The 17,134-nt window shown below is 37.8% G+C and overlaps 1 protein-coding gene across 8 annotated transcripts in view; it reads right to left on the reverse strand.

Annotated features, from left to right (window-relative positions):
- Positions 1–17,134, reverse strand: part of LOC121373386 (coronin-2B-like) — a 79,753-nt gene that overhangs the window by 34,350 nt on the left and 28,269 nt on the right. For all 8 annotated transcript variants that reach the window (XM_041500015.1, XM_041500017.1, XM_041500022.1 and 5 more), the window contains exons 4-9: positions 15,756–15,872; positions 10,825–10,974; positions 9,767–9,931; positions 4,621–4,737; positions 2,374–2,478; positions 337–433 (exon numbers count right to left, since the gene is read on the reverse strand). In XM_041500015.1, the coding sequence (XP_041355949.1) occupies positions 337–433; positions 2,374–2,478; positions 4,621–4,737; positions 9,767–9,931; positions 10,825–10,974; positions 15,756–15,872 (751 nt within the window). The remainder of the gene's footprint in view (positions 1–336; positions 434–2,373; positions 2,479–4,620; positions 4,738–9,766; positions 9,932–10,824; positions 10,975–15,755; positions 15,873–17,134) is intronic.

Genomic DNA, 17,134 nt, shown 5'->3' on the forward strand with positions numbered 1-17,134 from the left:
AATTTAACCTAGTACAAATATTAGAATGATCAGAAACACGTTTAATATACAGCCATTAATATTTTATGCAGAAAAACATATTTGATATGTAATTAAAATAGTTAAAAAATCTCTGTTAGTCAATAACATCTTAAAAATTGCAGCAAACTCGGGAATCTCCCTTTAACTTCTTTGTGTTTAGAGTGGACACACATGTAACAGGCATGACAGAAAGCTATTTAAATTGAATAAATAATAAAAACTGCTTTCTTTTCTGATGTCTTCAAACTTTTTTTTTTCATTTTTTTTCTGGTTGTAAACTCTTGAAATGTTCTTATTACAATTAATTAAACTTACCGAGTCCTCTCTGTGGTGAAGAAGACATATATTCACTGAGATAATGTATATATGGAGATTCATCCACTATTTCATAGTAACGAATATTCCCATCTCCCTGAAACAAAACACATCATTTTCATTAGAAGGTGAATGTCATCAGGAAGTGCACTTTATCATAAAGCAGACGTCAAAATGGCCTGGTTATATGATAATGTGGACCTTTCTTGTCAAAGCAGACTTCATTCCAGCCAGTGCCCACAATTGGTATATCAAAGGCAGTGGTATGTGCTGTCCTGTCTATGGGATGGTGTATATAAAAGACCCCTTGCTGCTAATGGAAAAATTTAGCGGGTTTTCTCTCTAAGACTATATGTCAAAATTACCAAATGTTTGACATCCAATAGCCAATGATTAATAAATCAATGTGCTCTAGTGGTGTCGTTAAATAAAACAAACTTCAATTTTTTTCATAGTAGACTTTAGGGTCTCCAAGAGTACTCGAGTACAGGTCGAGTTTAGCAAGACTCGAGTCTGTTCACAGGATTCAAATACCCGTACAAGGTGCAATACAATGATCAATGCAGGACAATACTTTCAGCAATAGATAATTAACAATATAAGTTACATAATAATTGTATGATCATGCGCTAGTTTCTCTTTTCAAACTGGCTGTTCGTCCGTCACAACACTGCACGTATCAACCGTTTTTTTTAAATGCAATACAATGGCATGATTTGGCATCCATGTTCAGCGCTGGAATTAGGATGCATAATGCTATTTTACTTTATTCCTTAATCTCATCATCATCTACAGTAAGTGTCGGGTACTCTGGTCCGGGTAGATTTTGACCGCCGAGTACTTTAGTACAATATTTTGGACTCGTGGAGGCCCTAGTAGACTTAGTAGCTTACCTGGTGACATTATGATTCTTTTATCTGAACTCTTTTTATATCCTTCTTTTATCAGTCCACTCAGTCAGCTTATCTTTTAACTCTGGTGTTTTACTTGAACTGTTTTTCATCCTACTGGTTTCAAAGGCTGAACTCCTGGTTGTATGTTTAGTTTCTTCTAATGATGTAAACATTTAGTTGACGAAACGTTGAGATTTTAAACTTGTGGTTTTAAACAGAGACATTACTTAACATGTTAAAATGGGACTTCATGAGAAAATTTTATGAGATTAACTTTATGACAATATGGGTTTAGTGAGCTCTTTTGAAGTGGACTTTAATTAGTAATTTAACTCAACAAACAAGTGGCCTTGATGTGGACTTTTATGTTTAATTAAACTTGACTTAGTTGAAAAGTGGATTTCAAAACAAGGCTGACTTTATTCTAAATTCGATCCCCATCGGTAGACCCATTGGGCTATTTCTCATTCCTGCCAGTACATCAAAGGCTGTGGTATGTACTACCCTGTCTGTGGGAAAGATCCCTTGCTGCTAATCGAAAAGAGTTGCCCATGAAGTGGCGACAGCGTGTTTCCTCTCTCAATATCTGTGTGGTCCTTAATCATGTCTGACGCCATATAACCGTAAATAAAATGTGTTGAGTGCATCGTTAAATAAAACATTTCTTTCTTTCTTTCATTCTAAATATTATGAAAAGGCAGACTTCTTTAGAAATAGGACTGCATGAAGAAATGGACTTTACATGTAGTAATCCCAATTTTATTACCCATATGGTTAAAAATATGTTGTTACATATCAAAATGATACATCCTACAAGAATGCTAAGTGGGACAACACTTCGACATCGCACAATGACATCATCGACTGGTGCACTACAACCTTACAAGAATGTCAACTAAATGAGTTAAGTGATATAAATTATGATCGATGGGTAATAAATAGGATATTAAAATTGCTACAATTTTGCATCATGTTTATGTCCCTCGTGAAATAATTTTCATTGTCAATAGCTAAAACTTGTGACAAATGAAAATCATTTCACTCTGGACATAAACATGATACAAAACGGAAGTTCATTTAATATCATGTAACAAACAATGTAATTTTTTAAGTAAAGACAAGCAGCCATAAAGAGTTGTCTCACCTTGCCTGGGATAAACATGACGTTAGTGTCGTAGTCGAAGTATGGCATGAGCACGCCACTGGAGCTGTCGATGTCGTTTTGATGCTGTGGAGCGGACATGTTCCTCTAAAAACACAAAATATTACACGTTTATCACACAACAAGGATAGGGACATCTCATGGCTCAAAATAGCAGCCTGCAAAATGTGCAAAGCAGCCATTTTGTAATTAAGACCCATCAGGAGAATTTCTATTTAAACTGCTAGATCTTAAAAACTGGACTGATTTTCACAATCATTGGCACTTGTAAAAGACCATCCTACAAAATAGACCACTTTTATAGTGCAGGGTTCGAAATATCGGCCTACGAAAAGTGAAAGCAGCCATTTTGTAATTAGGACCTACATGTATTAGGTGAATTTCTATTTAAACTGCTAGATCTTTAAAAAATGACAATCATCGGCACTTGTAAAACACCATCCTAATAGACCACTTTTATAGTGCAGGGCTCGAAAAATAGCAGCCTACGAAAAGTGAAAAGCAGTCCATTTTTTAATTAAGACCTATCAGGTGAATTTCTATTTAAACTGCTAGATCTTTAAAAAATGACAATCATCGGCACTTGTAAAACACCATCCTACAAAATAGACCACTTTTATAGTGCAGGGCTCGAAAAATAGCAGCCTACGAAAAGTGAAAAGCAGTCCATTTTTTAATTAAGACCTATCAGGTGAATTTCTATTTAAACTGCTAGATCTTAAAAAATGGACAATCATCGGCACTTGTAAAACACCATCCTACAAAATAGACCACTTTTATAGTGCAGGGCTCGAAAAATAGCAGCCTACGAAAAGTGAAAAGCAGTCCATTTTTTAATTAAGACCCATCAGGTGAATTTCTATTTAAACTGCTAGATCTTAAAAAATGGACAATTATCGGCACTGGTAAAACACCATCCTACAAAACAGACCACTTATATAGTGCAGGGCTCGAAATATCTGCCTACGAAAAGTGAAAAGCATTCCATTTTTAGACCTAGCAGGTAAAATAGAAATTCAACTGCTAAAATTAAACAAAAATCACAGGTTGTTTTTTCAAGAGAGAGATGTTTGTACAATTATCTCATTTGCTATTTAACAGCAGGTCATATTATTTTCTTAGCATAGCGTATTTCTTTTCGCCTGCTATTGTAGAAAAAAAAAAACAGCAGGCAAAATTTTACTTATTTCCAGCCCAGTATCTGCTTAACAACACCTGAACCCACTGATCTAAAGAAATTGTCCTCAATACATCTAACTAACAAAATCTTCAATATGGTCAATGTATTTAATTATTAATTTGGCAAAAAGCTGATTCGATAAACAACTGCCCTTTATAGATCTAGCATCATTTTGGCCATTTGACTAATTTATACTTGAATTCGGCTACAGATTTTTAAAAACCAAAATCATAAAATCCACACTATACCAAACCCTCACTTGACCCAGCAGGTCATATTATTTTCTTAGCAGAGCGGGGGGGGGGGATCTAAAATAACAGCAGGCCAAATTTTACTTCCTATTTTGAGCCCGGCAGCTGCTTAATGACACTAGAACACACTGTTCTAAAGAGATTGTCAATTTTTTTTTTTAAATTCCAACTCATAGTCTTCAATATATGGCCAATGTATTTTATTAATAATTTGGCAAAAAGCTGATTCGAAAAACACCTGCCCTTTGTAGATTTAGCATCATTGTGGCCATTTGGCTAATTTAAACTTGAATTTGGATACAGATTTTTTTAACCAAATTCACAAAATCCTGGTCAATCAAACCTGGAGTTGAGATCGCAACGTGTAATTGTCCACTTGTTTATGTTTATACTGATAACTGTTTATATATGTTTTATAATATTGTATACAATTGTATGCTTGTGAGCCACACAGTTTAAAGTAAATAAACTACTATTACTACAAGTTGGGAGTTAATAAAAATCACTGGACCATGAAATACAAGTCAACCTCTCGGCCATAACATAATTATAGTATGTTTTGCTACTGCGTGTGTGTCATCTGATACAGATGCTGTTTTAAAAGTATTTTTGTGTGTGTATGTGCGTGCGTGTTTGTATGTGTGTGTGTGTATGTGTGTGCGTGTTTGTATGTGTGTGTTTGTATGTGTGTGTGTGTATGTGCGTGTTTATGTGTGTGTGTGTGTGTGTGTGTATGTGTGCATGCGTGCGCGTGTGTGCGTGCATGTGTGTATATATATATTTTCAAACCAAACTCACAATATCCCAGAGTGCATACTGTCTAGCACTGGTTCGAGCAAACCCCGTTGTAAATATTTTGTGGTTACTGATGAATACATTCTTGGATGCCTTCGAACCGTTGTGTGTATCAGCTTCCTAAAAATAAAATTAAATTTTTTTAATTCTTAAGATGTTCTCTTGCCTTCGAACAATTGTATGTGTCAGCTTCCTAAAAATAAAATTAAAAAGCCATAATTCTGAAGATATTCTCTTGCAGGTACATTGTGTATTTGTTAAAGGGACATTCCTGAGTTTGCTGCAAAATTTAAGATGTTATCTACTAACAGAGACTTTTTAACGATTGTAATTACATATTAAATATATTTATCTGTATAAAATATTAGTGGCTGTATATTAAACGTGTTTCTGATTGTTCTAATATTTATACTAGGTTAAATATCATTTTATTTCCTAAAATATAGTTTTTTCGTACGTACAAAATTATTTGAAGACATAATCTAGTTTGGGCTTCTTACAAATATTAAGATGACCAGAAACAGATTGAATTTACAGATACTGATACTCTAAACAAGAAAATATATTTAATACGTAATTTTAATCGTAGACTTATTTTATTAGTCGGAAACATCTTACAATGCAGCAAACTCAGGAATGTTCCTTTAACTGTCTTGTGAAGGTTTAGATTTGTCTCAACTGTCTTGGGACTGCCATTCCTTCCACAGTCAAGGGGCGGGACGTAACTCAGTGATAAAGAAAGAAAGAAATGTTTTATTTAACGATGCACTCAACACATTTTATTTACGGTTATATGGCGTCAGACATATGGTTAAGGACCATACAGATTTTAAGAGGAAACCCGCTGTCGCCACTACATGGGCTACTCTTCCGATTAGCAGCAAGGGATTTTTATTTGCGCTTCCCACAGGCAGGATAGCACAAACCATGGCCTTTGTTGAACCAGTTATGGATCACTGGTCGGTGCAAGTGGTTTACACCTACCCATTGAGCCTTGCGGAGCACTCACTCAGGGTTTGGAGTCGGCATCTGGATTAAAAATCCCATGCCTCGACTGGGATCCGAACCCAGTACCTACCAGCCTGTAGACTGATGGCCTGCCACGACGCCACCGAGGCCGGTAAACTAACTCAGTGATAAAGAAATCACCTGATGCACAGTCACTCTAGGATCGATTTCCATCGGTGAGCCCACTGGGCTATTTCTCATTCCAGCCAGTTCACCATGACTTGCAGTGGTATGTGCTATCCTGTCTGTGGGATGGTGCATATAAAAGATCCCTCGTTACTAATGAAAAAAAGTGGCAGGTTTGCTCTCTAAGACTGTAAGTCAGAATTATCAAATGTTTAACATCCAACAGCCGATGATTAATAAATCAATGTGCGCTAGAGGTGTCGTTAAACAAAACAAACTAACTAAGACTGTATGTCAGAATTATCAAATGTTTAACATCCATAAATCAATGTGCGCTAGAGGTGTCGTTAAAACAAAACAAACTTTGACTTGATCTTTCTACAGGTAAAGTTGGAAAGAAAGAATGACTGTGCATCAGGTAAGCACTTTACCACTGTGGTAAGTGTTGCCCCGCTTTGCCAGTTGATTGGAACTGTCACTATATAAAGTATCAAACTTTGACTTGATCTTTCTACAGGTAAAGTTGGAAAGAAAGAATGACTGTGCATCAGGTAAGCACTTTACCACTGTGGTAAGTGTTGCCCCGCTTTGCCAGTTGATTGGAACTGTCACTATATAAAGTATCAAACTTTGACTTGATCTTTCTACAGGTAAAGTTGGAAAGAAAGAATGACTGTGCATCAGGTAAGCACTTTACCACTGTGGTAAGTGTTGCCCCGCTTTGCCAGTTGATTGGAACTGTCACTATATAAAGTATCAAACTTTGACTTGATCTTTCTACAGGTAAAGTTGGAAAGAAAGAATGACTGTGCATCAGGTAAGTGCTTTACCACTGTGGTAAGTGTTGCCCCGCTTTGCCAGTTGATTGGAACTGTCACTATATAAAGTATCAAACTTTGACTTGATCTTTCTACAGGTAAAGTTGGAAAGAAAGAATGACTGTGCATCAGGTAAGCACTTTACCACTGTGGTAAGTGTTGCCCCGCTTTGCCAGTTGATTGGAACTGTCACTAGTATCAAACTTTAACTTGATCTTTCTACAGGTAAAGTTGGAAAGAAAGAATGACTGTGCATCAGGTAAGCGCTTTACAACTGTGGTAAGTGTTGCCCCGCTTTGCCAGTTGATTGGAACTGTCACTATATAAAGTATCAAACTTTGACTTGATCTTTCTACAGGTAAAGTTGGAAAGAAAGAATGACTGTGCATCAGGTAAGCACTTTACCACTGTGGTAAGTGTTGCCCCGCTTTGCCAGTTGATTGGAACTGTCACTATATAAAGTATCAAACTTTGACTTGATCTTTCTACAGGTAAAGTTGGAAAGAAAGAATGACTGTGCATCAGGTAAGCACTTTACCACTGTGGTAAGTGTTGCCCCGCTTTGCCAGTTGATTGGAACTGTCACTATATAAAGTATCAAACTTTGACTTGATCTTTCTACAGGTAAAGTTGGAAAGAAAGAATGACTGTGCATCAGGTAAGCACTTTACCACTGCGGTAAGTGTTGCCCCGCTTTGCCAGTTGATTGGAACTGTCACTAGTATCAAACTTTGACTTGATCTTTCTACAGGTAAAGTTGGAAAGAAAGAATGACTGTGCATCAGGTAAGTGCTTTACCACTGTGGTAAGTGTTGCCCCGCTTTGCCAGTTGATTGGAACTGTCACTATATAAAGTATCAAACTTTGACTTGATCTTTCTACAGGTAAAGTTGGAAAGAAAGAATGACTGTGCATCAGGTAAGCACTTTACCACTGTGGTAAGTGTTGCCCCGCTTTGCCAGTTGATTGGAACTGTCACTAGTATCAAACTTTAACTTGATCTTTCTACAGGTAAAGTTGGAAAGAAAGAATGACTGTGCATCAGGTAAGCGCTTTACCACTGTGGTAAGTGTTGCCCCGCTTTGCCAGTTGATTGGAACTGTCACTATATAAAGTATCAAACTTTGACTTGATCTTTCTACAGGTAAAGTTGGAAAGAAAGAATGACTGTGCATCAGGTAAGCACTTTACCACTGTGGTAAGTGTTGCCCCGCTTTGCCAGTTGATTGGAACTGTCACTATATAAAGTATCAAACTTTGACTTGATCTTTCTACAGGTAAAGTTGGAAAGAAAGAATGACTGTGCATCAGGTAAGCACTTTACCACTGTGGTAAGTGTTGCCCCGCTTTGCCAGTTGATTGGAACTGTCACTATATAAAGTATCAAACTTTGACTTGATCTTTCTACAGGTAAAGTTGGAAAGAAAGAATGACTGTGCATCAGGTAAGCACTTTACCACTGTGGTAAGTGTTGCCCCGCTTTGCCAGTTGATTGGAACTGTCACTATATAAAGTATCAAACTTTGACTTGATCTTTCTACAGGTAAAGTTGGAAAGAAAGAATGACTGTGCATCAGGTAAGCACTTTACCACTGTGGTAAGTGTTGCCCCGCTTTGCCAGTTGATTGGAACTGTCACTAGTATCAAACTTTGACTTGATCTTTCTACAGGTAAAGTTGGAAAGAAAGAATGACTGTACATCAGGTAAGTGCTTTACCACTGTGGTAAGTGTTGCCCCGCTTTGCCAGTTGATTGGAACTGTCACTATATAAAGTATCAAACTTTGACTTGATCTTTCTACAGGTAAAGTTGGAAAGAAAGAATGACTGTGCATCAGGTAAGCACTTTACCACTGTGGTAAGTGTTGCCCCGCTTTGCCAGTTGATTGGAACTGTCACTAGTATCAAACTTTAACTTGATCTTTCTACAGGTAAAGTTGGAAAGAAAGAATGACTGTGCATCAGGTAAGCGCTTTACCACTGTGGTAAGTGTTGCCCCGCTTTGCCAGTTGATTGGAACTGTCACTATATAAAGTATCAAACTTTGACTTGATCTTTCTACAGGTAAAGTTGGAAAGAAAGAATGACTGTGCATCAGGTAAGCACTTTACCACTGTGGTAAGTGTTGCCCCGCTTTGCCAGTTGATTGGAACTGTCACTATATAAAGTATCAAACTTTGACTTGATCTTTCTACAGGTAAAGTTGGAAAGAAAGAATGACTGTGCATCAGGTAAGCACTTTACCACTGTGGTAAGTGTTGCCCCGCTTTGCCAGTTGATTGGAACTGTCACTATATAAAGTATCAAACTTTGACTTGATCTTTCTACAGGTAAAGTTGGAAAGAAAGAATGACTGTGCATCAGGTAAGCACTTTACCACTGTGGTAAGTGTTGCCCCGCTTTGCCAGTTGATTGGAACTGTCACTATATAAAGTATCAAACTTTGACTTGATCTTTCTACAGGTAAAGTTGGAAAGAAAGAATGACTGTGCATCAGGTAAGCACTTTACCACTGTGGTAAGTGTTGCCCCGCTTTGCCAGTTGATTGGAACTGTCACTATATAAAGTATCAAACTTTGACTTGATCTTTCTACAGGTAAAGTTGGAAAGAAAGAATGACTGTGCATCAGGTAAGCACTTTACCACTGTGGTAAGTGTTGCCCCGCTTTGCCAGTTGATTGGAACTCTCACTATATAAAGTATCAAACTTTGACTTGATCTTTCTACAGGTAAAGTTGGAAAGAAAGAATGACTGCATCAGGTAAGCGCTTTACCACTGTGGTAAGTGTTGCCCCGCTTTGCCAGTTGATTGAAACTGTCACTAGTATCAAACTTTAACTTGATCTTTCTACAGGTAAAGTTGGAAAGAAAGAATGACTGTGCATCAGGTAAGCGCTTTACCACTGTGGTAAGTGTTGCCCCGCTTTGCCAGTTGATTGGAACTGTCACTAGTATCAAGCCGCAACAGTCGACGATTAATAAATCAATGTGCTCTAGAGGTGTCGTTAAACAAAACAAACTTTGACTTGATCTTTCTACAGGTAAAGTTGGAAAGAAAGAAAGCCTGCACTTTACCACTGGGGTAAGTGTTGCCCCGCTCTGCCAGTTGATTGGAATTGTCACTAGTATCAAGCACCAGTTACTTTAGCCCTTGAAATCTGCGCAGACATGTTGGTGGGTTTTTTTAAGACTACTCACCGCGACGACGGAAGCCGTGCGAGGATCAATAACTCTGAGTTTCTTGTCCTTGGATGTGGTAGCGAACAGACTGCCTTCGTGGTTCCACGATATGGAGAATATCGTCTCCCTGTGGCAGTTGATAACATTCACTGGCTCAGCCTGTTCGATGTTCCATATCAAACACTAAAAATATAGCATTGTCAAAATTTTAAACAACATTCATCTTGTTCGATGTTCCATATAGATTGATATACAGTTCTGCTTGTTCTATGTTCCACATATCAAACACTGAAAATATAGCAATTGTCAAAAGAGCATTTTAAATTCCAAAGTAAAGATTTATATATAGATCCACTTGTTCCATGTTCAATATAAAACAATGAAAATATCGCAATAGACACAAAATTTTAAATGTTTACATGTATGTTGAAAACATTTTTAATATCGAAATGTACAATATAAAGTTCTCCTTGTTCTATGTTCCATATGAAATACAGAAAATATATCAAGAGTAAAAACTTATAAAGAACATTTTCATTCACAAAATACAGATTTATACACAACAGTTCCACTTGTTTGATGTTTATTAAACAAAAACTATTCAAATTTTAAAACCACTGTAAACATTGTTAATGCCAATTTCTGCTTGTTTGATGTTTTATATAATTTTGTACCATGTACCACCTTCGATTATTTTTGTGAAGCTGATGTCATCTACAAATGAACTATTGCTGTACAATTTGTCATTGTTTTTATATCAGGTATATGTGATAAGAAAGCTAAGTGATGATGTTTTGTTAGTCAACCACTTGCATGCGACAAAATATATATGACTTCTTTTTGTGTGTGTGTGTGTGTGTGTGTGTGTGTGTGTGTATTTTGGGCCTGTGGCTTTAATATTGAATAAACTTGGTTCTGTTCTGTTCTATAATTTTAAAGGATTGTGAAATCAAAAGTTTATCGGTTGGTGATAAAATTCCAACTGATTCTCAAGCTGCCGGAAAAGTAAAACCTGTATTTTGTCTTCGGTCTTCGTCATAAGGCAAGACAAAAATAGTAACAGAATCCAGTCTAACCTTGTAATCAAAACCAGCTGACAGGAGAATATTATCCGCTGTCGGGTGCCACTCCAAATAACCAATTCTTCTGTGGTGTCCGTGCATGTCGACCAACCAATCAGAGAGGTTACCTGTGAGGCCCTGTTCGGGTATCTGCCATATTTTTACCTGTACAATGAGAACAAAGGAAAAACATGTTTGTTTAATGACACTCCAGTATTTATTTATTTTAATTTTAGCCATTATGTGTCTGACTGTCATTGTAACCCTTGTTGTGATAAAATGAAAGGAATATTTGTTTATTGCACCCCAGCACATTCTTATTTGAACAATTAAATGGCTATTACCTGTACATGTAGGTGCTTAATGGTCAGCGCCCTCAATAGTTTAAGAAGTAGCAGGCTACAACAGTGATGATAGCAGGGGGCAAAGCGGGGGGTCTGGGGGCCCTCCCCTAGAAACATTTGAAAAATCAAATTTCGATGTGAACTAATCGCGTTTCAAGACAAATAAACAACTACTTTGGCACCTTGTTTGGATCCCTTTTGTAGGAGACTTTATTAAAGAAGAGAAAGCACTTTTTTTTTACCATCAACGAAAAGTAGGTGGCGGCAAAAGCTGTTTCAGGCGGCGATTTGCCGCTGGAGACCGGGTACTTTTGAGGGCTCTGAATGGTAATTGTGACATTTTACGTAGAGAGTGAAACAAGAAACTCGCTGCCATCAAAATGGCTACTCTTACTTGATTAGCGGCAAGTAATCTTTTATTTAAATGAGAAACCAACACACATTGTAACAATCTTCCACAACTTTCGTTATAGGTGAAACAAAAAACCTACTGAAACTGTACTTATGGTGATGTCTTCCAAACAGGAAGCTATCACACTGCCCGTGGTATGTACTACCTTGTCTGTGGGATGGTGCATATAAAAGAACCCTTGCTGCTAATCGAAAAGAGTAGCCTGTGAAGTGGTGACAGTGGGTTTCTTCTCTCAATATCTGTGTGGTCCTCAACCATATGTCCGATGCCATATAACCATACATAAAATGTGTTGAGTGCATCATTAAATAAAACATTTCTTTCTTTCTTTTTCCAAACAGGAAGCTATCGCACTGTAGGTAAGCACTCTACCTGTACCACTACCACTGAGTTAAGACATACATCATGCATTGTAAAAAACCTACTCAAACTGTACTTATAGTGATGTCTTCCACACAGGAAGCTATCGCACTGTAGGTAAGTACTCTACCTGTACCACTACCACTGAGTTAACACATACATCATGCATTGCAAAAAACCTACTTAAACTGTACTTATAGTGATGTCTTCCACACAGGAAGCTATCGCACTGTAGGTAAGTACTCTACCTGTACCACTACCACTGAGTTAACACATACATCATGCATTGCAAAAAACCTACTCAAACTGTACTTATAGTGATGTCTTCCACACAGGAAGCTATCGCACTGTAGGTAAGTACTCTACCTGTACCACTACCACTGAGTTAACACATACATCATGCATTGCAAAAAACCTACTTAAACTGTACTTATAGTGATGTCTTCCACACAGGAAGCTATCGCACTGTAGGTAAGCACTCTACCTGTACCACTACCACTGAGTTAACACATACATCATGCATTGCAAAAAACCTACTTAAACTGTACTTATAGTGATGTTTTCCACACAGGAAGCTATCGCACTGTAGGTAAGTACTCTACCTGTACCACTACCACTGAGTTAACACATACATCATGCATTGCAAAAAACCTACTTAAACTGTACTTATAGTGATGTCTTCCACACAGGAAGCTATCGCACTGTAGGTAAGTACTCTACCTGTACCACTACCACTGAGTTAACACATACATCATGCATTGCAAAAAACCTACTCAAACTGTACTTATAGTGATGTCTTCCACACAGGAAGCTATCGCACTGTAGGTAAGTACTCTACCTGTACCACTACCACTGAGTTAACACATACATCATGCATTGCAAAAAACCTACTTAAACTGTACTTATAGTGATGTCTTCCACACAGGAAGCTATCGCACTGTAGGTAAGCACTCTACCTGTACCACTACCACTGAGTTAACACATACATCATGCATTGCAAAAAACCTACTTAAAGGAAACATGTCACGTAAACCATATTTGGCACCAACCATGTACAATTAATTATAAATTGAATCACCTAAAAAAAAACATTATAAAAAATTAATTACTTAAAATATCTCCATAAAAGAACCCCAGAAACGAGCTCTTAGCGGAAATTGCCGATCTTTAATGAGCAGGGCAATCACGAGGTCCGTGACGTCAGAGACGCGTCGCTTGATCTGAAGCCTTACACTTAAAAGCATTAGTCCGTACCACTCATAAAGAATCTAAGACTTGCACAGCTTACCAAAACAATGAGTGTTCGTTCGCAAAACGTTTTGCCGTATCAATATGAGCTGTTAGTAAATGAAGAAAGACACACATTTACTTACAACAGTGATACTGAAGAAAAAACGGATAGCGAGTCGGAGGGTGGAGAAACTGATGGTGCCAGACCAGACCGGTCGACCAATTTACAGCCCGGAGCCCGAAAGTAACCCGGAGACAAAACCAAAACTCGGATGCTAATGCCGAGGTGTATACTGTTCATATTTAGCATAAAGATACACCTCGATATGATGTATTTAAATATGTAAAAAATATAAATGTAGGACAAACATTTTTGGGTGGGTTTTTTTAGAAAATATCGCATTTTTTATGTTCGGGCTGTACATAATGAAATCTGTATGCACAGTGTAAACAAACGCTATAATTTACAAGGCGCTTCACTTTCATTAACCTGGCTTGTAAAATAACATAAATGACTTGAGAGTATAATCAACTTTTAAACTAAATATATTTCTATTTGCATCAATAGAACGAAATGGGGTTATAGTATTTTTCTCTCATAAAAAAGTAGCATATTATTAGGCCTATTGGTAGGGTGCGTTAGAATAAAAACGACCACTCACGATACCCAAGTGATAATTTTCTTTTCTTTGGTACTACGTAATTGGTCAGTTTTTTAATTTTAGATGGGAAAGTCTACTTAATCAAGGGTTTTACAGCATTATTTACAGTAATGAAGCAGGGCGGCTGATAATGTCCATTAACATTGTACTATAGTCGCGACAGGTTACGCCACAATACCCTGTGATCTTAAAAAAACTGGCACGTATTTTGTACATATGTCTAGACCGTGGTAATCACTTACCTGGTCGATACCCTGCAATATACACCTGCCAATCAGGAATCACATGTGCAGGCCACGGAAAGAATGGACCAATTAACTAAAACAACACTCCGATTCTCAAGTCAGCCCGTGAATGAAACATAATATTTATTTCGACACCGACAGTAGTGGTTTATTTTGTATTGAACTTCGTGTTGCTTTGGGGCTTCGGGCGATGAGGAACGTTTTTGTGACGTATTCCGCCCGAAGATTAAAAACATTATTTAAATTATTATTATTGTTTTCTACACGTTTTTTAAAAACATATTTAAATACATCGTACTGAGATGTATCCTCATGCCAAATCCCATGTTTGTATATGCCATATTTAATTACTTATTGACGTTTCCTTCTTCGGACGGTGAATACAGATTTTGTTATGTAGGCCTACAGCCCTAACATGAAAAATCTTTTTTTTTCCAAAAAAATAAATAAATAAAAAATTCTACATTTTTGTTTTAACATATATAAATACATCATGCTGAGGTGTATCTTTGTGCCAAATATGTACAATGTACACCTCGGCATTCGCAACCGAGTACTGTTTTTGTCTCCGGATAACGTTCGGGCTCCGGGCTGTAAATAGGCTGACACCAAAGTACTATGCGGTGTTGGTGTCCAATCTTTTCTTTTGCGATAAAATACACGCGTCTTTCTTCGGATACAATCCTTTGGAAAACCATAAAAAGACAATCCCGATCGTTTAAACTGTTTATTTTTACACCCAAAGGCCGCGCAGTACGGCACTGTTGGACTGAAAAGATCGTAAGCCCCTTACTCCATATATAAACAGTTAACAACAATGGAAGAGTACAGCGGCTCTGACGTCACTTCCCTTTTTTCCGAACGCTCACGAAGAAATATGCATAAATCGTACTTTGATACTGATTAGCGTAATTTCTTCATTTTAAGTTAACTACACATATTTTATTGTTATAAAGTTATTTGTATATTATTTTTATATCATTTTTCTTTTAAAATGAGCTATAATATGGTCTCGTGTCATGTTTCCTTTAAACTGTACTTATAGTGATGTCTTCCACACAGGAAGCTATCGCACTGTAGGTAAGCACTCTACCTGTACCACTACCACTGAGTTAACACATACATCATGCATTGCAAAAAAACTACTTAAACTGTACTTATAGTGATGTCTTCAAACGAAGAAACTTTCACACTTCAGGCAAGCACTCTACCACTGGACTACACCACACCTCAAGTGAGACAAATAAAACCCTACTCGGACTGTTACTTACAGTGATGTCTTCAAACCAAGAAACTTTCACACTTCAGGCAAGCACTCTACCACTGGACTACACCACACCTCAAGTGAGACAAAAAAGAACCTACTCGGACTGTTACTTATAGTGATGTCTTCAAACGAAGAAACTTTCACACTTCAGGCAAGCACTCTACCACTGGACTACACCACACCTCAAGTGAGACAAATAAAACCCTACTCAAACTGTACTTATAGTGATGTCTTCAAACCAAGAAACTTTCACACTTCAAGCAAGCACTCTACCACTGGACTACACCACACCTCAAGTGAGACAAATAAAACCCTACTCAGACTGTACTTACAGTGATGTCTTCAAACGAAGAAACTTTCACACTTCAGGCAAGCACTCTCCCATCACCACAGGCAGGACAAAAAACGTACTCAGACTGTACTTACGGTGGAATCTTCTGAACAGGATGCTATGATGTGATCGTTGAATGGGTTCCACTTGATGTCGAGGATGGCCCCAGCGTGGCCGCACACGCGTGGAGTGTTGATGTCCACTCGTCCACACTGAAACGAACCAAATGAAAGGAATATTTCTATGACGACGACTCATCACATTTTAAACTATAGCTGTTCCTTGTCTAACATGTGGTTATTTCAACACTTGGTCCAGAGAAAGAGAGAAAACCAAACCTTGCCATTTAAAGCGAGCAACGTGTATCACTCTTGCCCCCCCCCCACCCCACCCCCCCATTACTCCCCCCATTACTCCCATGAAACTAGTTCAAGAGTAATTTTTAGCTCCCCTTAGCATGCGAATTAATAGTATATGGTACATCAATATGTCAGAGTTCGAAATAAGCAGTTTGTATGTTTGTCCTGAGAAGTTAAGATCTGCTCAGACAAGCATTATGAACCTCCTTGGTTGTCCAGTGGACAAGTGAAAATGTTCAATGCAGCTTCGTTTTGAGCAATCAATAAAGATTATCCTTACACTTGAATAAAACCTATCATCTGTTTGGACAAGTAAATTTCTAGATGTTCTTTCCTGGAGGACTTATTTCTATCCCTGTATGTCAATACCTTTAATGGCTCTTGAGTATCTACTGATAAAGCAACATGGGATCTTTTATAAGCACTTTCTCAAGACAGGACAGTTCATACCACTGCCTTTGACCGGCCTCAGTGGCGTCGTGGTTAGGCCATCGGTCAACAGGCTGGTAGGTACTGGGTTCAGATCCCAGTTGAGGCATGGGATTTTTAATCCAGATGCCTACTCCAAACCCTGAGTGAGTGCTCCGCAAGGCTCAATGGGTAGGTGTAAATCACTTGCACCGACCAGTGATCCATAACTGGTTCAACAAAGGCCATGGTTTGTGCTATCCTGCCTGTGGGAAGTGCAAATAAAAGATCCCTTGCTGCTAATCAGAAAGAGTAGCCCATGAAGTGGCGACAGCGGGTTTCCTCTCAAAATCTGTGTGGTCCTTAACCATATGTCTGATGCCATATAACCATAAATAAAATGTGTTGAGTGTGTCGTTAAATAAAACATTCCTTTCTTTTTCTTTTTACCACTGCCTTTGATGTATCAGGCTTGGGGCACTGGTTGGGACATTAAAAAAAACCTGAGACCATCAAGCACATTGATTTATTAATTATCGGCTAATGGATGTCAAACATTTGGTAATTTTGACATATAATATTATAGTTTTAGAGAGAAAAACCCAATATGTTTGTCCATTAATAGCAAGTGATCTTCCAAATGCACCATCCCACAAATACATTGTAGGATAGCACATGCCACAGCCTTTAATATATTAGTGTTGGTG

This window comes from Gigantopelta aegis, chromosome 5 (assembly GCF_016097555.1).
Source record: "Gigantopelta aegis isolate Gae_Host chromosome 5, Gae_host_genome, whole genome shotgun sequence".
In the NCBI taxonomy this organism is placed as follows: Eukaryota; Metazoa; Mollusca; class Gastropoda; order Neomphalida; family Peltospiridae; genus Gigantopelta; species Gigantopelta aegis.